The following is a 26,554-nucleotide window of genomic DNA, read 5'->3' on the forward strand; positions in this document are numbered from 1 at the left end:
AGCTTCTGGATTGAAAATGAACAGTACATAGTCCCCTTCTTTGGTAATATCCAATGACCCAACCTCAACTACACTGGGTAATTTGGGGATCCATGTATTTCCATTTAAAATAACACAAAAGGGGGCGGCGCCTGTGGCTCAGTGAGCAGGGCGCCAGCCCCATATGCCGAGGGTGGCGGGTTCAAACCCAGCCCCGGCCAAACTGCAACAAAAAAATAGCCGGGCATTGTGGCGGGCGCCTGTAGTCCCAGCTCCTCGGGAGGCTGAGGCAGGAGAATCGCCTAAGCCCAGGAGTTGGAGGTTGCTGTGAGCTGTGTGATGCCACGGCACTCTACTGAGGGCAATAAAGTAAAACTGTCTACAAAAAAAAAAAAAAACAAAAACCACAAAAGGAACATTTGCAGAATTACAGAACATAATTTTTAAAAAACATAAATTCGTGACGAAAATTTTGCAGGACATACGGGGATCTTGATAGAATGGAGAGAAGACTCTGCTATGTACGTACCCTGTTTCCCCGAAAATAAGACATCCTCCGAAAATAAGACCTACTTACAGGAAAGATAAGGCGTCCCCTGCAAATAAGACCCAGTGCATCTTTGGGAGCACACCTTAAAATAAGATACTGTCTTATTTTCGGGGAAACAGGGTAATAGGGGAGAAGGATTTCTCACAGCCTTTTGACTATTACAAGAAAAGGGGAAAAGAGTATTTGAAACAAGCTCATTAGGCAGGAACATCACAAGTAGAGAAGTAAAGGTTTCCAACTTCTGAACACCTGATATTGGCCCAGCCCGGTGGCTCATGCCTGTGACCTAAGCACTCTGGGACGCTGAGGCAGATGGATTGCTTGAGCTCATGGGTTCGACACCAGCCTGAGCAAAAGTGAGACTCCACATCTACTAAAAATAGAAAAACTGAGGCAAGAGGGTGGCTTTGAGCACCAGTTGAAGATTGCTGTGAGCTATGACGCCAGGGCACTGTACTCAGGCTGACAGCTTGAGACTTGTCTCAGAAAAACCAAAAACAAAACCCAAATGTGATGGGCGGCGCCTGTTGCTCAAAGGAGTAGGGCACGGCCCCCAGACGCTGGAGGTGGAGGGTTCAAGCCCAGCCCAGGGAGGTGAGGGGAACACACGTGATATTGCAGGAGAAAAAGCAGTCACAGCCCTGTGTTAGGACACGTTTAGCTGAGAAGCAACCATTTCTTTCTTTCCTTGCCTGCCCTGATTTCCTTCTCAGGTGAGATTGCCCAGATATATATTCCACCTGCATCTTGATAATATGGCTTTAAAGGCATCAGCGCAACCCCTTCACCTGCTCCCACCACATCCACAGGCAGAGAAACTTTCAAGCAAAAGAAATATATATATGTATCTCTACCCTCCCTTTCCTGTTCTTTATCACAGGAAACAGTCAGGACAAGGAACTTCCACAGAAAGACCAAAGGGTGACTTTCATATTTCTTGCTCTCAGGTGCCCTCTCTTGCTAGCAATTTCAGCTTTGGCAATGGAATGTTGGTGGTGCTATTCTGTCCCCTTGAACCACAAGCAGGACAGACCCTGTGACCTCCCGCGGGGAAAAAAGGCTCAACACGTTTTGAAACTCTCGTGCTTGACACTGACCTAACCTTAGCATCACATGGGTGTAATTAATTAAAACCATGTGGATGACACAGACTAATAGAATCTGTGGGAAGGTGGAATCACAGATGATGGCATTTCTTCAAATGGGCTATGGAATCCCACCTGGAAGCCTGGGCTGAGAACCACTTAGCAAAGCATTGGCTCGCAGGCTTTAATACACACACAAGGCATTTGGTATCTTGGGCCCATGTAAGTGTGTGATCCTGCAAAAGCAGCAATTACTCTATCTTGGGCCAATAGTCACTTTTTTTTTTTTTACAATGGCTATTTATATCCTTGTTTAAGAATTTCAGGAACATGTTTTTCAGCCATTAAACATAGAACCAAGATTGCAGAATTCCCCATGAAGGAAAATGCTGACCACTTAACCTCCATTTCTGTCGTGACCCAATTGATGTCAATGAGACTCCCGGATGGCAAGAAACCATTGTAACAAGCCAGGGGGACCTACACATAGAAAGCTCCTGCACATAGTTTCCCAAGCTCCTTTCCCCTTTTGGTCAGCTGAAGAACATGAGGTCTTTCCAACATTAGCCAACCTCATGTTGCTCCTGAATAAACTGCTTTTTCTTCCAACAACTCTTGTATATTGAGTTTGGCTTCAGGTATGATTAGTAAACCTGGGGTTTGCCTAAGATTTTGCAGGTTTTCATTGGGTGTATGAAGCGCCTTCCTTAACAATTTTACATATTGTTGGTGTTACTTCTCCTAGACTATAGTTAACACTCAGCCAGAGAAAGCAAACACAGCACAGAATCCCTTGTGCTCAACACTTTTATTTGTTTATCTTTTTTGAGGCAGAGTCTCACTGTGTAACCCTCGGCAGAGTGCTGTGGCCATCATAGCTGACGACAACCTCAAGCTCTTGGGCTGAACAGGTCTTCTTGTCTCAGCCTCCTGAGTAGCTGGGACTACCTGTGTCCACCACAACGCCTAGCAAGATTTCTTAGAGACGGGTCTCGTGCTTCTGAGATTAGTCTCCTATTTCTGACCTCAAGCAATCCACCGCCTCCGGCCTCCCAGAGTGTGATGATTACAGGTGTGAGCCACCACACATGGCCCAAGCCTTTTTTTTTTTTTTATATTAAAGACTTTATTTTTTTTCTGCTTATCCTCTCTCATTATAAATTACTAATGGTAAGAGGTTGGTCTGCACAGTGAAATAATAAAAAAACATTAGAGGGGAGGAGGAAAGGGGATTGATGTGCACTCAGCCAAGGGGCATAGTGTAAGGATACATGGCACAACTGCTAGGTGAGGGGCGCATCCACAACAGACACTTGACCACACAAACACAATGGAACCTAATCATTTGTACCCTCATGCTAAAGGAGGTTTATTCTGAGCCAAATTTGAGGAGCATGACCCAGAGCCACACCCAAGAAACCTGAGACAAATGGACTGGAGGTGGGGGGGTTACACTTTGGTTTTACATATTTTAGGGAGACAAGGATTACAGGTAAGGTCATAAATCAACAGTTGAAAAACATACCTTGGTTTCACCGCCAAATGTTGAAACATCCTGAAGGGGAAAGGTTGTAGTTGGGTTTAATGATTCCTTAGCTGACGAATGACTGAAACAGGCAAGCTCTGTCTAAAAGACTTCAAATTGTATACAAAGCTAACAAAGTGTACCCCATAAATGCATTAGTGTACAAAGCTATAATTTAATTAAAAACAAACAAACAAAAAAAAGATTAGGAGTCAGTGAAATGGAATGCTTCTGACACCTGGTAAGTTAATGAAAGACGAAAGGCCTGAAAGACAATTGGTTTGTTCTATGTACTGAGGATCTGTGGTCTTGCAAAGCTGTAGGCCTGTTAATGAGTCACAAAGGACTTCAAGGAGGGGGCTGGGCAGGATGAGGCAAATCTTTCCTCCTGCCTCCCGGTTAGCAACTTGGTTTTAGAAATCCTCTAGGCCAAGAGGGTGTCCAGACAGTCAATCACTGACCTGATCGCCTTCAGAGTTACTTTGGTTGACAATAAAAAATAAAACAACTGAATGAATATTTCCATTATTTCAATATTCTTTCTTTTTGAGAAACAGTCTCAGTTTCTTTTGCTGCAGGCTAGAGCTGGGCACCCTAGCTCACAGCAAATTCAAACTCTTGGGCACATGTGATTTTTTTTTTTTTTACCTCAGTCTCCTAAGCAGCTGCAACTACAGTGTCCACCACAAGGCCGAACTAGTATTTTTATTTTTAGAGGAGACGGGTTGTCACTCTTTCTCAAGATTGTCTGCAATTACTGAGCTCAAGCAATCAACTTACCTAAGAGTGCTAGGATTATAGGAGTGAACCACCACACAGGGTAGGATTCAAAATATTAAACCATCTTTATCAATTCTCAAAATATATATTTTAACTCATAGTTTCTCAATAAGACATTCCATACTTCGTCAGCTTTCGCTGGGCACTGTGGCTCACTCCCGTATTCCTAGAACTCTATGAGGTCAAGGTGGGTAGCTCCCTTGAGCTCAGGAGTTCAAGACCAGCCACAGCAAGAACAAGACCCAGTCTCTACTAAAAACAGAAATACTAGCCAGGCATTGTGCCACATGTCCGTAGTCCCAGCTACTCGGAAGGCTAAGGAAAGAGGATGGCTCAAGACCAAAAGTTTGAAGTTGCTGTGAGCTATGATACCAGGGTACTATCCCCAAGGTAGGAGTGAGAAAAAAAAATCACTTCTGAATCACTCGGGGTGGGGGTTGGGGGAATCTCTCAGCCTGCTTCCTTTCTCTGGCCAATGGCATCCCTACCCTCTGTGCATTTCTGGTTGGGCAAACCAACCAGGAACCCAACAAATCAAAAGGAAATGTAAATTATTTCTTTTTACATTTCCTTGGCTCCTTTATCTTTTAGAATTTCTTCCTGTAAGTGTAAATGGCCCAGGTAGAACCAGGCAGCAGGAACAATCAGGTCAGAGGATTGGAAACACCCAGAAAACATCTGCATTCAAAGCTCTCCAGAGCAAAAAAAAAGAACACAGCATTCACATTCACAATACCTTGTGAATTCAGCTGCCATTACCTCCCCAACTCCCACTAAATTCAGCAACCCACCAACCCTCACCTTGACCTTTCTTCCTTTCATGGTCTGAGATGCCCAACTGTCTCCTTACTTTCCTCTCCCATCTTCTCTTCACTCACTAATTGTTCTCATCTGTCTTTTTTACTCTTCACCCATTTTCTTCTCTCTAATAGCAAATCAATGAGCATTTTTATATTCTAATCTTGTCCTAGAGAGTTTTCCCATCCCATGTGCAGGACCAACTGAACAACTGAGGTTTTTCACACTTCTCACTAATGCAGGGGTTCTCAACCTTCCTAATGCCCACGTTGTTACACATTGAACGAAGGGGTCATAACCCACAGGTTAAGAACCGCTGCACTAATGCAAAGGCCAAGGGAAACCCTTCCCTTTCATTTTTTGACACAAATGGCATATTCAAAAGCTGTGCTCCCTGTGTGGGGAAATCACTGAGAGATTAGGTCAACCTCCCCCTGGGGTACAGAAGCTTAAAGACTCTTTTTCATAAAGAAGAGATGGGGACACACACCATTCTCATGAGGGCCAAAAAGTGATTATTAAATGAATGGACCATGGGAGAAATAAACTATTTTGCAAACCATTCTTTTAGGAATCTGAATGAACTTAGGAATTTTTTTGAGGAAAAAGATCATCCTCCAAGAATGACTGGATTTTCCAACCACACTAGGTAAGCAGTAGAAGGCAACTTTTTATTTTATTAAGAAATCTTTTTTGCTGCATAAGGACATTTTAGAGAGTTCATCCCTACTCTTGTGGGTGAGGGAAGCAATCAATACTAAGTTATAAGGACCTCGATATTCAGGCTTATTTCAGAAAAGCTTTTCCATTTTTAAAAACACTCAGCACGCCTAAGCTACAATTTGTGGAAGAATCATTTGCCGCACCCCAACATCAACTTAGGACACAAAATTTGGGCTTAAATAAGCACAACCCGCTAACCCGCTAATTCTCCTCAGGTTACAAAACCAGGAAAGATTCACCTGAATAGTTCAAATAAGGTGAAGGAATAATTGTACCCAGTCAGTTCTTGAATTTGGTTTGGTTCCTTAGGCACCTTGTAAAAGCCTTTCCTTCAATCACCCTTCACCTTCAACCTGGACCCGAATTACAACTCATGGCTGAGGGTCCTGCTATTCACGAATTGGTGTTTGTTCAAAAAATTAAACTCTTTAACCTTTCAACGTTCCTCGCTTTATTTTAACGAAGACTGGAGGGACTGGGGGTCCCAATGGCCACAGCCCTTCCCTTCAACTACACCAGTTGGAATTGTTCCCTGAACGTCCTTCCATTGTCACCACCTTGGAGGGATGTGGTCCTGCAGGCAAACAGCTGCTCAGAGATTGCTCTGGGACATGGTCAAAGTAACTGCTCCAGGAAGGAGCAGGATGCCCATGGTCCCAGCTGCCTGCCCAACAGCAACCTTAGCCAAGAGGGTTCCGAGGGTGCCAAGAGGTGTCAGTGGCAAACTACTGTTTTAAGAGTTCAGAGCTAAAGTGACATGGCCCCTGGTCTGGCCACAGCCACTTTTGTCTTCAACCAGACAGCTCCCACTCTCAGGACACCTGGTCTAACATACTCACCATTTCTCTGATTTCAGGGTGTTGCTCCAACTTCTCTACAGATCTCCCAGGACCTGAGGTCACAAGGTGAGAGAAGCTGCAGCAGAGACACTTGGGTCCTCCGGGAGATGCCTCAATGAAGAGGAGACCACAGCTTGGTGCCCAGTGCAACAGAAAAATCCTGAATCAGATCCTGGATTCACCTCTACTTTTAGACGGTGCGACTGACTCGATAATTGTTAATGCAGCATTCCTGATTGGATAGGGCCTCAGATCCCACCCCTCTGGCCTTGAGTGACAAGAGATATAATAAGACCAGAAGCTGAATGAGGCCAGAATCCCAACCGTTTTTGGCTAGAGTTTATTGTTTTTTTCTTTTTTTTGGTTTTGTTTTATTTGTTTGTTTCAGGACAAGGACCATAATACTATTCATCTAGATATTTCAGGGCCACCTACTTACCACAGAGTAGCTGTTTAACAAATGTCAACTGAATGGATGAAAATATATTTACTGAGTGTTTACGTTGTCCTAGGCTTGGGAAGCTATTAATAAAGAGTTAGACCCTGTTTTGGAGCATTTTCTTTTTTTTTTTTTTTCTTATTCTTTCTTTCTTTTTATGTTTTTGAGACAGTCTCAATTTGTGACAAACTGGGAGTGCCCTGACATCTTAACTCACAGCAACCTCAAACTCCTGGGCTCAAGCCATTCTCTTGCCTCAGCCTTCCGAGGATATTTGTATTTAAATTATATCTTTTTATAAATCTTACTTATATATGGATATGGATGTGTCTGTATATGTGTATATATACACATATGTATCCATACAGAGTAAATATGTGTTTTTCAGAAATAGAAACAACATACTAACAATTATTTGATGTTTGAGATTGTTTTCAATTTACCTGGACTCTAGTCATTTGAGGAGGTTGCCTGACCTTCAAGAGGGAGGCAGTCCTCTAAGGCAGCATGTCCAGTAGAAACAAAAAGTGAGCCACGTGTGTCATTTCAAACTTTCTAATAGCTTCATAAAAAAAAAGAAAAATAATTAGGTTAACTTGATTATTTTTTATTTAACACAATATATCTAAAATATTGTTTTCCTATTTGATTAGGAAACAGATATTAACGAATTTTTTTTTTGCTTTTGTATCTTTGAAATTCATTCTGTGTGTTAAATGTAGAGCAGAGCTCTAGTCAGAACAGTTTGTGGCCAGTTTCCACTACATTGAAGTGCAGCTCTGAGGGCTCTGACTCCACTAACCTTAGAGAAGTGACACCTGAACTACATTGTTTTGTCAGAAATAAGGGGTCCTTTCATTCCTTCCCCCATCTCTTTTCAGACCAATGGTGGGAGGCAGTGCCCCAAGAGGGAGCAGGGGGTTTCAAGCATGAACTTCCACTGGTAGACACACACTTGTACACACTGCTTTGTGGGGACCCATCTCCCTGCCAGAAATCATACACTGAACAAAAATTTATTGGGCCAGTAGAGGGAAGAACCCTAATAGTTTGGTTATATAACTGCAAATACACTGGTAGTGTAGGATATACACTTAATTCACGTGACCACGGTGACTGGACAGGCCAGGCTGGTGCAAGATCTAGGTTTCTGAGAGGTACCTGAACTTGGGTAAGTACATTCACAACCTCCAGGGATTAGTGACCCCCAACTAATTAACCCATCCTACCAGGCCTTGAGTCTTCAAAATGAACACTGGTTCTCCTTCTGTGGCCTGCACCAAGCAGCAGACACTTTGGGTTTGAACAGGGTAAGTAGAGACTTGGAGCCAGGAGAAGTGGCAGCTAAGGCTGGGCTGGCCCTGCACCTGTGCAGGACTCAGCACCTGGGTGTGGGTCTGGCACATCACAGGGCTCCTTCTACTTTAACTTCCAGAAGACACCCTGTTCTAACTCACAGACTGTTAGGAAAATATAATAGTGTCATCAAGGTGAGAATGACATTTCGCAGTACCTCCCACATAGACAATGCTGCACAAATACCTTTGGCAAATCATTGTCCACACTTGGAGGGACAGAGTGTTCTCTTCCCAACTGTAATGCCAAACTGTCTGCTACTCATTTACCTACAATTGTCACACTCAGGTCTGGTGACAAATGTCAAAATGACAATTACAATCTGCAAGAAAAAAATTTTAATGAAAAAGGGATAATGAGCAGTATGTTGCACATTTTTATTAAAACTTTATTTTATTTAAGCATTATGATAAACATGCACACATTTGCACGATAGTGGAAATATTTATATAATGAAACCTATCACAAGTACTACCACTCAAGATGCTTCCAAAATTTTTATTATCTCACCTTTACATGGAAAAACCAACTTCTGTCACCCTAGTCACATAAAGTAAATGTAACAGATCACATTATTTCTTTCTTTTTTTTTTTGTTTACATAGAGTCTCACTATGTCGCCTCCGGTACACTGCCGTGGAGTCACAGCTCACAGCAACCTCAAACTCTTGGGCTTAAGCGATTCTCTTGCCTCAGCCTCCCAAGTAGCTGAGACTACAGGAGCCAACCACAGCTCCTGGCTATTTTTGTTACTGTTGTTCTTATTGCAGTTGTTATTGGCTTCAAACCTGCCAGCCCCAGTGTATGTGGCCGGTGCCCTAGCCGCTGAGCTACAGGTGCTAAAATACACATTATTTCATTTGTAGGTATTTTACTAACTATATCTGAGGATTTCTAAAATTCTTATGGAAAACACTGCTATCATACCTTACAAAAATAAATAATTTCCTTCTTTTTTAGATACTTACTCTGTCACCGTGGATAGAATGTTGTGGTGTCAGCTCACAACCTCCTCAAACTCTTGGCCTCAAGCTATTCTCCTACCTCAGCCTCTCTAGTAGCATATATACTCCAAAACACTTTATTCTGAAAAAGCACAAGATGGAAAAAAAAAACAAAACATAGAATTGAAATAATGCATACAAAGGAATAATAATAATTTGGCTCATTTCTCAGAAGAAGAGGAAGAGAATGTAATGTCTAAGTAAAATTTTAGCTCTATTGGATAGAAAATAAAAAAATATAAAAAGGGTATCTGAGGCTGGGCAGGGTGACTCACACCTGTAATCCCAGCACTTGGGTGGCCAAAGCAGGTGGATTGCCTGAGCTCAAAGGTTCGAGACCAGCCTAAGCCATAGCAAAACCCTGTCTCTAAAAAAATAGCTGGGCGTTGTGGTGGGGGCATGTAGTCCCACGTACTCGGGAGGCTGAGGCAAGAGGATCACTTTCTCCCAGGAGTTTGATGTTGCTGTGAGCTGTGACGCCATAGCACTCTACCAAGGGTGACAAAGTGAGACTCTGTGTCAAAAAATAAAGTTAAAGAGGTCCATGGTGATGAAACTCTAATGCAATAGGACCACCACAATGCCTAATTTCCTTATTTTTTTAGTAGAGATGATGTCTCCTTTTTTCTCAGGCTGCTCTCAAACTCCTGAGCTCAAGCAATACACCCATCCTGGCCTCCCAGAGTGCTAGGATTACAGTATGAGTCACCACACTTGGTCAAACTTGGGCTAATGGCTTTAGTAAGTAGGAAGTAAAGTAAATGTAGAAATAAAAACCGATAGAAGCCCAGTCAGGAGGCTGATGCAGGCATCACTGTGGGAAATATATGGCCCAGACCAGGAAAGACTCTGTCGTAGTTGTTAGAAGTTGTTAGTGGCACTGGCTTTATCACTAACATTTTATAATTCTCAAGTGTCTTCATACCCTCATATTCCAAAGGAGTTTTCAGTGTTCATGTTATAACTGAAGCAGGCATCTGAGGGGTCTTGACGTGACAGGACTGAAACAGTGAGTGTTATCTCAACCTCAATAGCTCAGCAACTGCAGCCTTAGAGAAAGGAGAGAGGAGACAGGGAGCTCTCAGGAAAAGTTGCTGAGCAGAACTTTGTAACTTTCTGTCCATTGATGCAATGTTTTGAGTTTCATCCCAGGAACATCAGAATCTCCTTGAGGCCCTGAGATCACTGCAGAGCTTTCCCCTACCTGATTGTCCAGAGAAAGACAAGATGAGCGATACACCAGCACAGATTGTGCTCATGAGCCACTGAGCATGTGCAAAGGGTAAAAGAATGACCACTACGAAGCCCTAGTTCATTATAACACTAAAATTCTCACTCTGGGGAGGGATTTATTCCTTTTTTGTTTATGGGATGTATTTACTAACGTGATTCCTCACTGTAGTTACCTGCCCTGTACTCCACCCCAAACATGTAACAGTTCACTCCTCTTATGCATTATTCATTTTCACTTCCATAAAAATCCATTGACCTTTCTAATCAGAAAGGTGGATTCGAGGTAATCTGTGTCTCCCCCTCCTAGTTGATAGGTCTCCTGAAATAAATCATTTTTTTATTGACAATCATGGCTGTCTCAGTAATTGTCTATCTGCAGGGTAAGCAACATTGAATTCCCCTGTGGGTTCATTCACATCAGGTTGGTTGTACAATTCAAATAAAGATAATAGTCCAGGATTAATCAAGTCCTTTGATTGTGCTAACAAATGTGAACTTGTTGGTGTGGGCTGGATAAACATTAAGGCATGACTAATATTAAAAAGGAATGATTGTAAGATTGTACTTAGTATAAGAAAGAAAAAATGCATTGGAACCTTCAATATTTAGAAGACATAATTTAAGTTAAATAGGTTCATGGTGATGAAACTCTAATCCAATAGGACCAGTTCTTTTAAGAAGGGGAAGTTACATAGACATGTGTGTACAGATAAAGGTCATGGAAAAATGGCTGGGTGTGGTGGGTCACGCCTATGATCCTAGGACTCTTAGAGGCTATGGTAAGAGACTGCATGAGCTCTTCGGTTCAAGACATAAGCTTGAATGAGAGGGAAACCAAACTCTAAAGATAGAAACATAAGCTCAAGGTGGGGCTGCACATCTCTAGTCCCAGGTACACTGGAGCATGAGGCAGGAGGATGGTTTGAGCCTAGAAGTTTGAGTTTGCTGTGAGCTAGCCTGATGCCATGGCACCCTAGTCTTGGTAAGAGTGAGGCTCTGCTTCAAAAAAAAAAAAAAAAAAAAAATGGGGGGGGAGAATAAAAGTAAATTTTGAGAGGTGATGAATTATGGATTGTGGTGATGTCTTTTTCCTAAATGTCTGCATATTAAATAGTTTCCAACCTATCAACTTACACATTTTTGCGATTTTTTTAGACAAAGTCTCCCTCTGTTGCCTGGGTAGAGTGCCATAGCATCATAGCTCACAGCAACCTCAAGCTCTTGGGCTGAAGTGATCCTTTTGTCTCAGCCTTCCAAGTAGCTGGGAATACAGGCACTCATTACAAAAGCCAGCTAGTTTTTCTATTTCTTTTTTTTTTTTTAAAATAGAGACTGGGTCACTCTTCCTCAGGCTGGTTTCCACTTCCTGAGCTCAAGAAATCCACCCAGCTCAGCCTCTGATGATGTTAGGATTATAGGGATGAGCCAACATATCCAACCCCCAATTATACAATTTTAAATGTACACAGTCGATTTGATGCCAATTATACCACAATAAAAATATAGGCCATATATACAATGTCAATTATTAAAAAAATAAAATTATTTCAACCAAAATATTCTGTATTGATTCCAGTATCTAGGATATTAGAACATTAGAACGGTAACTGCCCCCCGTACATCCCGAGATGTCCTTTGTCTGCATGTGCATATCTCTCAGCTCCTTCAGGAACAGAAGCCCCAGCTCCCTGAGCAGGCCTCCTAACAAGGTACAAATCTATAGAGCTTGTGAGACTAGCAGGCTGCTGTTATCTAGAGTAAATAACCCTTGACAAACAAAACTAAGAAAAATTTATTTTAATTGAAAGGACCAATTAAAACACCTGTGCAATATGCTATCTTCCATACTATTTTGTTGGCAATCACATAAACTAACCAATGTGACCAAAATCAGCAAAATGCCTGTTAGCACAGCTTTCATGGAAATGGTCCTTCAGAATAAATAATTCTAGGATTATGAAAAGATACTGGCTGAAAACTACAAAGGTTTGGAAGTAGATGTGAAGCAGGACAATTTCCACACTCATAGTTGGCCTTTACAGAGTTGCCCCTATTTATGCATTTATTCAAGTGCAGATAACTCCTATAGCTTCCTATTAAAACTGTTCTAATGCCCTTACAAAAGTTAACTCGTTTTTTTTTTTTTTTGTAGAGACAGAGTCTCACTTTACTGCCCTCGGTAGAGTGCCATGGCATCACACAGCTCACAGCAACCTCCAGCTCTTGGGCTTATATGATTCTCTTGCCTCAGCCTCCCGAGCAGCTGGGACTACAGGCACCCCCAACAACGCCCGGCTATTTTTTTTTTTTTTTTTTGTTGTTGTTGTTGTTGCAGTTTGGCCGGGGCTGGGTTTGAACCCGCCACCCTCAGTATATGGGGCCGGCGCCCTACTCACTGAGCCACAGGTGCCGCCCTGAAAACCTTTCATAGTTAAAAACAAGGATGAATGGTTACCCCATAAATAAAGTCCACCATATTATATAACTAGATACTATTTATGTGAAAACCACATCAGCTAACTGTCAGCGCATGTCAAGTTTATTTGATCAGGCAGTGTGTGTGTGTACCTTTTAGCTTTTTTTAGGGTCCCAGTATTTGCACAGGCACCACAGCTATAGAAACAGAGACTCACTGGACACAGACTGTTTCCTGACTCTTTTCCTCTGTAGGGATAGTGGCAAAACTTGCCCTTTTCCCTTTGGTTGGTTTGCTGAAAAGACCAACTCACAGTAATGGTAGATTAATAAAATAAAGGTTTATTTTCAAATATCATGTTCTTGGCAGGAATCACATGAATTATTTCCCAAAGTCTCAGTGATAGTCCGCGACCTTGCTCCGCTCCCCAACCCCATCTATGGTCAGTGACTTTTGAAGATGTCTTTTATTTATTTATTTATTTATTTATTTGGAGACAGAGTCTCAAGCTGTTGCCCTGGGTAGAGTGCCTTGGTGTCACACCTCACAGCAACCTCAAACTCTTGAGCTTAAGCGATTCTTTTCCCTCAGCCTCCCAAGTAGCTGGGATACAGAGGTGCCATCCACAATGCCTGGCTATTTTTTGGTTGTAGTTGTCATTGTTGTTTGGCTGGTCCAGGCTGGATTTGAACCCACCACCTCTGGTCTATGTGGCTGACGCCCTAGTCACTTGAGCTACATGTGCCAAGCCTGAGATGTCTTTTAGAAGGGGCAGGGAAGAATGTGTAAAGTATATATGCAGCAAGTGGTTGCTGGGGGAGGGGGATGTGCGTAGATGGGTGGAAACAGATTGATTTATAGATTAACTTGAGAGACAGGTCTATGCTTCAATGACCTTAGGGCCAGGTCTATTAAGTCAGCAGCCCCCTTCTGATTCTGTATCAGGTTACTCAGGTTTTATGTAGACAGACATGCTTTCTGATCATGAATGGGCTTTTATACAAAATATTCTTTATCCAGTGGTTCTCAACCTTCCTAATGCCTGTGTTGTTACCAATTGAACAAAGGGGTCGTGATCCACAGGTTGAGAACCGCTGCATACCGTATTCTGGGGTGAATTCCCTTAGCTCCTTCACCACCTCAGGCCTCAGTTCATCAATCAACCAAGTCAGGTCAGAGTGGAGGCTGTGTGCTTTCTACCATACAGCGTCTCAACCTTGAGCACTCTTCTCAAAAGTCCTCATAGGGGACACGTACCGAGTCCCTTGAAGTGTGAGGGATCTGAGTAGCAGGCGCAGATTTCACAGGAGGGAGAGACGTGACAGCTGTTCTGAACCTGGGGCTTGACTACCCCTTCTTTTATCTCTTCAAGAAAATTCTGATTGGCTGTTGTGGAACTTGTCTAGATGGTAGAGGTGGCTGGAAACGGTGGGCTTTGATGGGATTGAGGTTAAGCTTGCCATGAGTGGAAGGAAAACAATGCTCAGCATCAGGTCCAGTGTCACTGTGGTGGCCTGTGCTGCCTGAACATGTCCAACTCCCTTTTTACTAGAAAGCAGGCTGGGGAGTCTGAGTAGTTTCCAGATCTTGTATCTGATTCTCCTCTAAGGGTGAGGTCTTAAAAGGGTTGAGTCACTGAGTCTTGTGAAAATTTATAGAAGTCTCACTGGGAACCTGAGAATATCTTTTGCTGGTGCCTGAATGTTTACTTTGGAGCCCTGACCACATATATGCTCAGCAGACATAAAGATGGGATTGCATTCACATTGGCATAACTGAGGAAATGGCCTGGACGCTGTCTTGATGGCATTGGGAGAATATTATAAGAGCAAACATCAGTTCTATTTATTGTCATCTCTGCAATGAGTGTGTAATCCTGTGTAAGCCCTTGCAAGCAGCATGGGGCCAATGGAAAAATCCACCTCCCATACTTTATCTGTACTTGAGATGAGAGAGAGAGCTTAGTTCTTATCTGAGAGGTGCCTGGATCCCATATGAGAACTTTTTTTATAGCTGGCTAATTTATGAAATCAGATGCAGGACAGAGCTATTCTTGAATGTGTGAACAGGCACCACCTTGCTTGCATGATGTGTGAGAGACACTATTCAAATAAAATATGTTAAGAACTCCTGACAATGAATAGCCAAAACACAAAGAGTAAAAAATGATGCAGGACTGATGAAAACATTTTTTTTTTTAAATTAATTATTTATTTATTTTAGAGACAGAATCTCACTCTATCACCCTTGGTTGAGTACTGTGCTGTCACAGCTCATAGCAACGTCCAACTCCTGGGTTCTCTTGCCTCAGCCTCCCGAGTAGCGAGGACTACAGATGCCCACCACAAGGCCTGGCTATTTTTTTGTTGCAGTTTAGCAGAAGGCCAAGTTCGAACCCTCCACCCTCGGTATATGAGGCCGGCACCCTACCCACTCAGCCACAGGTGCCGCCCTGAAAACCTTTCATAGTTAAAAACAAGGATGAATGGTTATTTACCCCATAAAGAAAGTCCACCATGTCCACATGCATAATTTGTGGGGAAATATTAACATTAGGATATTAATCTCTGGTTCCTAGCAAATTAAATAGACATTTACCATCAAGATATAACCACTTGTCTGAAAAGCTGATGAAATATTTCAAATGACTTGCACGTAATAATACTAAACAAGCAAATACATGGACCAAATATGCAATGAAATCAACTAAAACATAAGAATGCAGCTACCCAGCTAGAGAAATTATAGTTAGAAAAATGAAATCTCGTACTATTGCAGAATGCGTTATTTTACCAGCCTGCTGTGTAATTGTTAAAACAGCTGAGTATACGAAAAGGAAATTTAAAAAATTTTGCTTTCACATATTGCAATTTCTCAGCACGTTAAGAATTGATCTCAAGGCTCAGCGCCTGTGGCTCAAGCGGCTAAGGCGCCAGCCACATACAACTGAGCTAGCGGGTTCAAATCCAGCCCCAGCCCGCCAAACAATGACGGCTGTGACCAAAAAACAGTGGAGCACTAAGGCAGGTGCCTGTAGTCCCAACTACTTGGGAGGCTGAGGCAGTAGAATCCCTTGAGCCCGGAATTGGAACTTGCTGTGAGCTGTAATGCCATAGCACCCTACCCAGGGCAACAGCTTGAGGCTCTGTCTCAAAAAAAAAAAAAAAAAGAAAGAATGGATCTCAAAATACAGAATTTCAAGTAATATGTCATTTCAAATAAGTATATGTTTTCAATCCCATTGGATGAATCTACAGATGTCAGTGGTAAACCCCAATGTTTACCATTCATTAGATGTTTCTCTAAAGAAGAAATCACACAACAGTTTGTTTTATCAGCCACTCAGACAATAACAAAGGGCCAAGGTATTTTTGATGCCATTGACAGTTACTGTAATTCTAATAACTTGTCTTGGGATTTCTGAATAAGTATTTGTATAGACGAAATGCTGTCTATGTTCAGAGGTGTAAAGGGATTTGCTACACTTTCACAAAAAAAAAAAATCCAAAAATCATATTAATTTAAAAAAGTCATAGGAGACACTATTGAGAGTTTTGAGATAACTGAGATTTGTCCTTTGCAACCTTAAAGCTTTTCGTTCCCAGGAACTCCAGAGTCAGGAATGTGTTCCCCGGTTTTTGGTACCAAGGGTTAAGGAATGTTTACTAATACCAAGACAATGGAACAAATGAGCAAACAAAAAGATACAGGTATGCAAAAGGCCAAAGTTTTTTAAAGCATAGTACACTCCAGAAAGGAACATATCTACCTTCTTAAGTGGAGAAGATCCTGGGTTTAATAAGATTTTTCCCCTTTATGGTGATTTCCCAATTCTATGTTAAGTGAGGGAATGTAAAATATACTTGATTTTTTTTTTTGGGAAAGAGGGAACTTTTCTAGATGGGGAGTTCTCCCATTTTCCATCCCTGTAAGGCAATTTCCATAAGTTGTCATGATATTTGTAAAGTGTCATAGAACTGGTGTATGTTAATGAAAATGGGTCACTTGAAAACTACTCTCACGGGCAGCGCCTTGTGACTCAAAGGAGTAGGGCGCCGGCCCCATATGCTGGAGGTGGTGGGTTCAAACCCAGCCCCGGCCAAAAACAAACAAAAAAATAAAACTACTGTCACCTAACTTGTATGCATGCTCCAAACACCCCTTTTATGACCTCAGTCATATGTTTACTTTGTGGAAGCTCTACCTTGGAAACTCATTTTTGTAGATCAAACATCTGCTCAGCCTTTAGAAGCCTTCTTGAAATACCATTTTCTTCTTGGAAGCCCCTTCTGGTCAAATTGTTCCTCCTATTACATGAAAAGGTCTCCTACTACCATGTGCTTCTGTCTCTTCTTGGCCCTGCCTAACAGTATAAACACAATTTAAAAGCTTTTTTTTTTTTTTTTTTTAAATTGTTGGGGATTCATTGAGGGTACAATAAACCAGGTTACACTGATTGCATTTGTTAGGAAAAGTCCCTCTTGCAATCATGTCAATTTGAAAGCTTTGAGACACTGTAGAGTATTTCTCCTGTAGGCATTATGATTACAAAAGCATGAGAAATATTTATGGATGTTGTCACACTCTTCACATTTACAGAATTTCTTTATGTACTGGAAGGCATGAGTACTGGTTAAAGGATTTACCACTTTTTTCACATTTGTTTGGTTTTTCTCTGGTATAAATTTTTTTTTTTTTTTTTTGAGACAGAGTATGACTTTGTCCCCCTCAGTAGAGGGCTGTGGCGTCACAGCTCACAGCAACCTCCAGCTCTTGGGCTCAGGTGATTCTCTTGCCTCATTCTCCCCAGTAGCTGGGACTGCAGGCACTGGCCACAAAGCCCGGCTATTTTTTGCTGCAATTTGGCTGGGGCCAGGTTCGAACCCTCTGCCCTTGGGATATGGGGCCAGTGCTTTACCCACTGAGCCACAGGTATCGCCCTCTGGTATAAATATCTTATGTATAGAAAAATTTGAGCACAAGTTAAAAGCCTCTCACATTCTTCATATTTGTAGCATTTCCTTTCTATTAAGCACAGAACTCTGTGATTCTGGCATAAGGCTTTGCTACAATCTTTACACTGTGAGAATTTTATTCTGGGATGATTTCTCCTATGATCAGTAAGGGCTGAGGACCAGTTAAAAACTCTGCCACATTATTTACTTTTGTACATTCTCCAATATGAATTTCCTTGAATGAAGTAAGATTTGAGCTCTGGTTAAAGGCTTTGCCACATTCATTCTTCTCCTTTGTAAGATTACTAGTGGATTAATCAAAGCAAACCTTCCGTAACAAAAAAAGAGTTGGGTGATAGAATCAAAGTGCTCAAAGAACAAAAATGTCAAAGCATATATACTATGTGCAGCAAACTGTCTCTCTAAATGAAGAACGATGCATCTGTTTTTGAGTGGCTTTTTTGAGACACAGTCTCTATGTTGCACTCAGTAGAGTGCTGTAGTGTAACAGCTCACAGCAACCTCCAACTCTTAGGCTGAAGGGATTCTCTTGCCTCAGCCTTCCAAGTAGCTGGGACTATAGGCATCCACTATAAGGTCCATGTATTTTTTGGTTGTAGTTGTCATTGATCTGGCAGGCCCAGGCTGGGTTTGAAACCTCCAGTTCCACTGAATGTGGCTGGCACTCCAGCCGTTGAGCTATAGGCACCAAGTCGAAAGATGCATCTTTTAAAGATCCATTGAAAAATTTAATAAGAGATCAATAACAAAATAGAAAACCTGAACATACAAATTAGATCTAACAAACTCTCTACCCAAAAGCTGCAAAAATATACAGTTTTTCCAGTCACACAGGAGCCTTCTGTTAGGACACATAACAAATCTAAAAAAATTTAAGATGATTAAAATCATATGCTATATCTCTTCTGACCAAAATGAAATGCATCCAAAAATAAAAAGTAGAAAAATAACAGGGAGATGGGGAAAAATGTGGAAATTAAACACACTCTTGGAAAAATTTTAGGTCAAAGCTTAGATAATTTGATGTTGTTAAGATATTTATACTACCCACAATTTTTTTTCCTAGATAACTACCATATTCCACTGTGACTGTGAACCTATGCAAAGCAGGCATTTCTCTTAATAGTAATTAACATTTTATTGAATGATAGCAGGTATTTTTAATATTTTATGTAGCATATGGCAATAAAATTTTATAGAAAATGTACAATTTATTAATATAAGGTACTTAGCAGAAAAAATTTTTTTTGAGACACAGTCTCACTATATCACCTTGGGTAGAGTGCCGTGGAGTCACAGCTCACAGCAACCTCTAACTCTAGATTTAAGTGATTCTCTTGCCTCAGCCACCCAAGTAGTTGGGACTACAGGTGCCCGCCACAATGCCCAGCTATTTTATTCGTTGTAGTTGTCATTGTTATTTGGCAGGCCCAGGCTGGGTTCGAACCTGCCAGCTCCAGTGTATGTGGCTAGTGCCCTAACCACTGTGCTACGGGCACCAAGCCAGAAAATTTTAATGAATATTTGAAAACAGTAAAGATAATTTGTATTATATTATTCATATATTGCTATTTTTACGAAAACTGAAATGGCTGTATTTCACTCTTTAGAAGAAACCAAAAGTCTTACTTTTACATATAAAGTAAGAGGATAAACTTTATAAAATATGGTAAGTCACAATATGTAAATAAACATTTGTGAAAAATTGAAATACAATTTAGATGTAGGTTGAGGAAAGTGATGACAATCCTACTGATTTCTTTTTGTCCATAGTAAGTTAGAATTTCAAAGTGAGTCTTTTAGTAAATATGGAGTGTGTGGTGGAACACAGCTGTAATCTCACCTACTTAGAGGCTTGGGTAAGAGGATCACCTCAGTCCTGCAATTTGATAGAGGCCTAAGCAATGTAGTGAGGCCCCATTTCAAAAAATGTGATTTTTAGCCAGGCGTTGTGACAGCTGCCTGTAGTCCCAACTACTAGGGAGGCTAAGGCAAGAGAATTGCTTATGCCCAACCGTTTGAGGTTGCTGTGAGCTGTGAAGCCATAGCACTCTATGGAGGGTGGCATAGTGACACTGTCTCAAAAAAAAAAAAAAAAGTGATTTTTATGAGACCTTTGGGACCCAGAGTGGAGACTGTGAAATCCTTTTAATGCCCTTAAGAAGGGACATTTAGAGAAGGCAGATCCTCATTCACTTGGCAAACTAGAGGACCTCTAGTCTTGGTTACAGACTGGAGAACAGCCTGCTCAACTTTCTCCCATTGAGAAATCTAAAGTTATTATGTGGGCCTCTCCAACTCCTTTTAGCCATGACCTGGCAGTGGTCCTAGCCAAGCACAGACCTAGAGGGAGGTCGTCACTCATGATCATGGAGACCTTGGCACATTTGTGAGTGTGTGTTCCTTATGTATCTATTCGTGTATTTATGTACATACATACACACAGTGTAACGTGAACCGTTGACCACATCCCCACACTGACCACCTTTTCAAGGTGGGTAATATTCACACATACAGCACATGTTTATGTAAGTATGGTAGGCCTAGTTGCTTATGCTAACCATCTCCATATATTGACAAATTTATTACAGTCCCTTGAGAGGTCAATTTAGAGAAGTTTTGCTGTATATGTGTGTGGGTGTGTGTGCGCGTGTATGTGTTCACGTGTATATATATATATATATATATATATACACACACACACACGTAAACAAGTCTTGATAAACATATCCTAAGCCAGAGATAATTATAAAACAACAGTTATTCTGTAATCAGACAGACATTAATATATCCTCAAGAATATTCTAAACTCCTAAGACATAATATATTTAAGAAATGTAGCTGCCAGGTGTGGTAACTCGTGCCTGTAATCCTAGCACTCTGGAAAGTCGCGAAAGGTAGATCACCTGAGCCCAGGAATTCAAGACCAGCCTGAGCAAAAGCAAAACTTCACCTCTACTAAAAATCCAAAAACTTGGCAATGCCCATAGCTCAGTGGGTAGGGCACCGGCCACAGACACCAGGCTAGCGAGTTTGAACCTGGCCCGGGCCAGCCAGCTAAAAAAACAGCAATGACAACTGCAACAGAAAAAAATAGCTGGGTGTTGTGGCGGGCACCTGTATTCCAAGATACTTGGGAGGCTGAGGCAAGAGAATCATTTAAACCCAAGAGTTTAAGGTTGCTGTGAGCTGTGATGCTATAACACTTTACCCAGGCTGGCAGTTTGAGAGTCTGTCTCAAAAAAAAAAAACAAAAAAAAACAAAAAAAAACAAAAAAAAAACTGAAAAAATTCCTAGGTATACTGGAGGATACCTGTAGTCCCAACTACTCAGGATGCTGAGGCAGGACCATCTCTTGAGCCCATGAATTGGAGGTTGCTGTGAGTTATGACACAATGGCACTCTACCTAAAGCAATAGAATGAGAGAAAAAAAAATGCATAGAATAGATACCTTTAACTATGTTAAAATGGGAAATTAGAGCATATAATAATTATCATGGTTCATATAAAAACAAAATTTTGGAGTAAAATAAGAATAGATTTTCTTACATTTGTGGATATTCTTAGTGTTCTGCTAAAATTACCAACTATACTTTCTGCAGAATCTTATTTGAAACTTTCATAGAATGTCTCACTTGTTTTCTTTTTCTTTTTTTTAGAAGTGCCAGCCATACACTGATCGCAGGCCCCCCCCACCACAAATTATGCAGTGGAGTTTCCCACATTTGGGGAAATCGCAGGGGTCAGCACATCCAGAGTGCAAGGGATAAGCCTTGCCCTGGGAAAACCACTTTCGTGATCATGGTATCTCCCCTGTCAGGTAAGTATACAAGATCTCACTTTTGTTCAGGTTGGTCTCTACTCCTGAGCTCCAGCAAGCCTTCCATCTTGGCCTCCCAGAGGGTTAGGATTAGGATTACAGGCATAAGCCACCACTCCCGGCCTAACTTGGTCCTAGAGAAAGACAGACCTGGATTAAAAAAAAAAAAAAAAGACAAAAGGCATATTTACCAGGTCAAATTATGTACACATATTTCAAAAAGGCAGACAAAATTTATACTTTTTTTTTTCCTTTGGAGACAGAGTCTCACTCTGTCATGCTGGGTAGAGTGCCATGACATCATAGCTCACAAAAACCTTAAACTCTTGGGCATAAGAGTTCTTTTTGCCTCAGCCTCTCAACTAGCTAGAAACATAGGTGCCTACCATAACACCCAGCTAGTTTTATAAATTGTTTTTAGTAGAGAAACGGTTTTGTTCGCTCATGCCAGTCTCAAATTGGTGAGCTCCAGCAAATCACCCACCTTGGCCTCTTAGAGTGCTAGGATTATAGGTGAGAGGCAAGCCACTTGGCCTTACATACAAAATTTCCTAAATTAAAATCTTTAAGAAAAAAAAGGGCAAAATCTTTTTCTTTATATCCAAATTGGAGTGCTCATTCTGGTATTTCTAATTTGTATTTGTTCTTACCAAAGACAGGTCTAGGGCCATGTTCTTGAACTCATAGCCATAATTTCAGAAGACACAGATTTAGGCTGGGTGCCCACAGCACAGGGGTTACGGTGCCAGCCATACACTGAAGTTTGCGGGTTGGAACCGGCTGGGCCAGCTAGCAGACAATGACAACTGCAACAAAAAAAAATTGCTGGGCGTTGTGGTGGGTGCCTGTAGTCTCTGCTACTTGGAAGGCTGAGGCAAGAGAATTGCTTGAGCCCAGAAGTTTCAAGTTGCTGTGAGTTGTGACGTAACAGCACTCTACCGAGGGTGACAAAGTGAGGCTCTGTCTCAAAAAAAAAAAAAAAAAGATGACACAGATTTAGGCATCAGAAAATTACCCAAACCACACTTTGCACAGGAAAGAGAATTTAGGAAACAAAAACAAATAAGAAGACAGGCACTATTTAAGATCCATGGGTAGGGGCTGTGTAGAGTTTGCGGAAGTATTGGTTGTGGCTATAAAGGAAACTAAAAATCTCAGGATAAAGTTTTTTTCTTTTGCTTTTCTTTTCTTTTCTTTTTTTTTTTTTGAGACTGAGTCTCACTTTGTCACCCTTGGTAGAGTGCTATGACCTCAAGAGCTCACAGCAACCTCAAACTCTTGGGCTCAAGAGATTCTCTTGCCTCAGCCTCCCAAGTAGCTGGAACTACAGGTGCCTGCCACAGCAACCAGCTATATTTTTATTTGTTTGTTCAGCAGGTTTGGGCTGGGTTTGAACCCACCAGCCCCAGTGCATGTGGTTGTGACCAGTGGCCTAACTGCTGAGCTACAGGCGCCAAGCCTCAGGATGAACTTTTAAGGCAAAAGTAAAGGTAAAGCCCAGAGGGTGAATCATTCAAGATCCTCTTCCAAATGAATAGTTGTTACTAACAATGTGTGAAAAGTCTGTTTGATTGGGCAGGTGCCTGTGGCTCAATGGAGTAGGGTGCTGGCCCTGTATGCAGGAGGTGGCAGGTTCAAACCCAGCCCCGACCAAAAAAGAAGTCTGTTTGATTCCATATTAATAATGCTTATTACAGGTTTATCTTACCAGGTATGGGACAGAGACAAGGTCAATTTTGTTCTACATACCCAGGGACATCTACATAACTCATTCTTCTTTCACTTTTTTTCTGTTCAGACAGTCACCTTATTCTATACAAAATGTAAATTTCCTAAGTGGCCCAAGAATGTAACCATTTGCCTCAGTATTTTCCATGGACCTGGTTATTTTCCTTCTTATGCCTTGTCATGTTTAAGTATTGAAGTTTTCAAATGTCCTTTCTGAACAATCAAAGATCCATATGTAATTTGTGTTTTCTTTTTTTTCCGGAATGTTGACACACTTTGTCTTCATAAAATTCCATTAATTTTTATCTTTGCCTCAGTCACTTCCTTGGTCTGCCAGTGCTACAGATAATAGCCCAGGCTGGGATATGCTCCGATTTCTGTTCGGTGCAGGCAGAGAAGGTAATCACTAGAAGTCTGGGTGATGAAGGGCCAGGTTGCTGCTATAGATCCAGTATCTGGACATTTGGAGAAGGATGAAGTCTTCTGGGCACTGGTATAGGGGTTTGGTGAGACACCCTAGGAATAAAGCAGCTATGGGCTGGATTGCAGAGGATGCAGCCTTCCCTGGGAGGGCTATGATGACATCATGGTCTGCTGTGTCTAGTCTTGCCTCTTCAGGAAAATTTTCTTTATTTTCAAGTTCTACTGATGAATTGCATTTTACGGTTAGTGAAAAATTGAAGCTGAAATAAAGAAACAAAACTTTTCAAGGCCGAGTCTGATGGCTTGCCCCTGTCATCCTACATTCTGGGAGGCTGAGGAGGGTGAATTGCTTTAGCTGACGAGTTTGTGACCAGTCTGAGGAACAGCGAGACTCTCATCTCTAAAAATATCCAAGTAGTACAGTGGGAGCCTATAATTCTAGCTACTCAGGCAGCTGAAGCAAGAGGATTGCTTGAGCCCAAGAGTTTGCGGTTACTGTAAGCGATGGTTCCACAGCACTCTACCGAGGGAGACAGTAAAACTGTCTCCAAAAAAAAAAAAAAAAAAATTCAGCAAGTGTCACTGGTGACTAGAATACAGAAATTTCTCAGTGAAGTGTCAAGTAAGGTCACCCTATACCTTGGAATATCCTCCCACCCTCATTCTGTTCACTGAATTGCTCAATGGCCACCCTCCCAGGAGAAACTGCACCCTTTCAATGCACATGAAATGCATCAAGCCTGTGTGGCAGGTTTTCAAAACACCTTGTGGGGATGTGTTATCCTTATCCTTTGGGACACTTTTTCTTTTTGGAAATATCTAAGAATCCAGAGAGCAGATATAATTTGTGCATTTTACCCTGAATACCAGTATCTGATGGGCTGAACAGTAATGTATCTCCCAGAAATGAAAACTGAAGCAGATACCAAAAAAAAAAAAAAAAAAATTAAAGTCCTAATAGGTTTGCAGTTTAGACGAAGGGTATACTGGGGGAGTACTCTCAAACTGAAAGGCATTCAATTACTACCCTGAGGGGCTCTACCCCTAGACTTCAGGCTGTCCTCTGGGAGAAAATGTCCCAGGGACTAGTATTTACAGAAAACTCCAGAAAACATAAATGCTATGGGCATTCTCAAACAAATGTCAAGTTCAGGTCTAGAAAAAGACAGACAGGTGGGTGAGAATACATTGTACTGTACAGTTTCCAATGATGAATCTCAATGAAAAGACATTCGGGTAAGGAGTGTGTCCCTAGGCAAGATAAATGGAGTAAAGGCCAAAAAAAAAAAAAGGAGTAAAAGCAAAAAGATTTCTACCACCAAGTGTCACAGGATTATTTTATGCTTTCTTCTTATGAGACATGTTCAGAAATTCATAAAAAACAAAAGTTTGGGGCTCGGGTACCCATAGCACAGGGATTACAGCACCAGCCACATACACCGAGGCTGGTGGGTTTGAACCTGGCCCGGACCAACTAAACAACAATAAATAAGACAATTGCAACAAGAAATAGCCGGGCATGTGGCGGGTACCTGTAGTCCCAGCTACTTGGGAGGCTGAGGCAAGAGAATCACTGAAGCCCAAGACTTTGAGGTTGCTGTGAACTGTAAGCACCATGGCACTACCAAGGGCAACAAAGTGAGACTCTGTCTTAAAAAACAAACAAACAAAAAAAAAACAACTTTGGAATACAATCACACATTGCTATATAGAGAAATAGCAAACAGGGTGGCACCTGTGGCTCAAAGGAGTAGGGCACCAGCCCCATATGCCGGGTTCCAACCCAGCCCCGGCCAAAAAAACTGCAAAGAAAAAGAAAAAGAGAAATAGCAAACAACAAAACTGCAGGCTTTAAGCCCGTAGCTCAATGGTTAGGGTGCTGGCCACATGCAACGGAGCTGGTGGATTGGAATCCGGCCCTGGCCTGCTAGACAACAATGATAACAACAACAACAACAACAACAAAATAGCTGGGTACTGTGGTGGTGCCTGTGGTCCCAGCTACTTAGGAGGCTGAGGCAAGAGAATCACTTGAGCCCATGAGTTTAAGGTTGCTGTGAGTTGTGAGGCTGTGAGCTGTGTCTACCGCAGGCGACATAGTGAGATTCTGTCTCAAAAAAACAAACAAACCCTGCATCTATTTCACATGGGCAATAAAAAAAAAAAAATCAGGCTTGGTGCCCGTAGCACAGTGGTTACAGCGCCAGCCACATACACCAAAGGTGGAGCGTTCAAACCTGGCCCAGGCCAGCTAAACAATGACAACTGTAACAAAAAATAGCTGGGCGTTGTGGTGGGCACCTGTAGTCCCAGCTACTCGGGGGGCTGAGGCAAGAGAATCGCTTAAGCCCAAGAGTTAGTGGTTGCTGTGAGCTGTGATGGCACAGCACTCTGCTGAGGGAGACAAAATGAGACTCCATCGCAAAAAAAGAAAAAAAAAAAAAGAAAAGAAAAGAAAAAGAAACAAAGACCATGTGATACTTTCAGTTGATGCAAAAAAGGCTTTTGATAATATCCAGCATCTTTTCCTGATAAAAACACTCAATAAAATAGTCTTAGGTAGAACATTTCTTAAACTGAAAGAGGCCATCCACAGCAAACCCACAGCCAACATCATATTGAACGGTATAAAATTGAAAGCATTTCTACTCAAATCTGGAAATAGATAAGGAAGCCCACTGCCACCACTGCTATTCAACATAGTGTTAGAATTCCTAGCCATCAAAGAAGGAGATCAAAGGTACTCCTTGGGGACAGAGGAAGTCAAACTCTCACTCTTTGCAGATGACATGACCTAAAAATCTCCAGGGTCTCAACACAAAGAATTGAGGAATATAGCAGTGTCTTGGGATATAAAATCAACACCAGCAAATCAGTAG

The 26,554-nt window shown here is 41.7% G+C and overlaps 1 protein-coding gene and 1 non-coding gene across 7 annotated transcripts in view; both read right to left on the reverse strand.

Moving 5' to 3' along the window:
* The window catches only part of LOC128572712 (zinc finger protein 595-like), a 117,093-nt gene that overhangs the window by 14,643 nt on the left and 75,896 nt on the right, over positions 1-26,554 (reverse strand). Inside the window, exon 2 of one of the 6 annotated variants that reach the window (XM_053572768.1) lies at positions 3,140-3,169. The exons of 4 other annotated variants lie outside the window; for them this stretch is intronic. In XM_053572768.1, coding sequence (XP_053428743.1) covers positions 3,140-3,169 — 30 coding nt within the window. Of the gene's footprint in view, positions 1-3,139; positions 3,170-9,041; positions 9,731-26,554 lie in introns of those variants that run through there. One more of the 6 variants, XM_053572773.1, reaches the window with a different exon arrangement.
* Positions 21,363-21,532, reverse strand: LOC128573250 (U1 spliceosomal RNA). The gene has a single exon (XR_008376401.1). It is a non-coding gene; the product is annotated as a U1 spliceosomal RNA (small nuclear RNA).

Source organism: Nycticebus coucang, chromosome 20 (genome assembly GCF_027406575.1).
Source record: "Nycticebus coucang isolate mNycCou1 chromosome 20, mNycCou1.pri, whole genome shotgun sequence".
Lineage (NCBI taxonomy): Eukaryota > Metazoa > Chordata > Mammalia > Primates > Lorisidae > Nycticebus > Nycticebus coucang.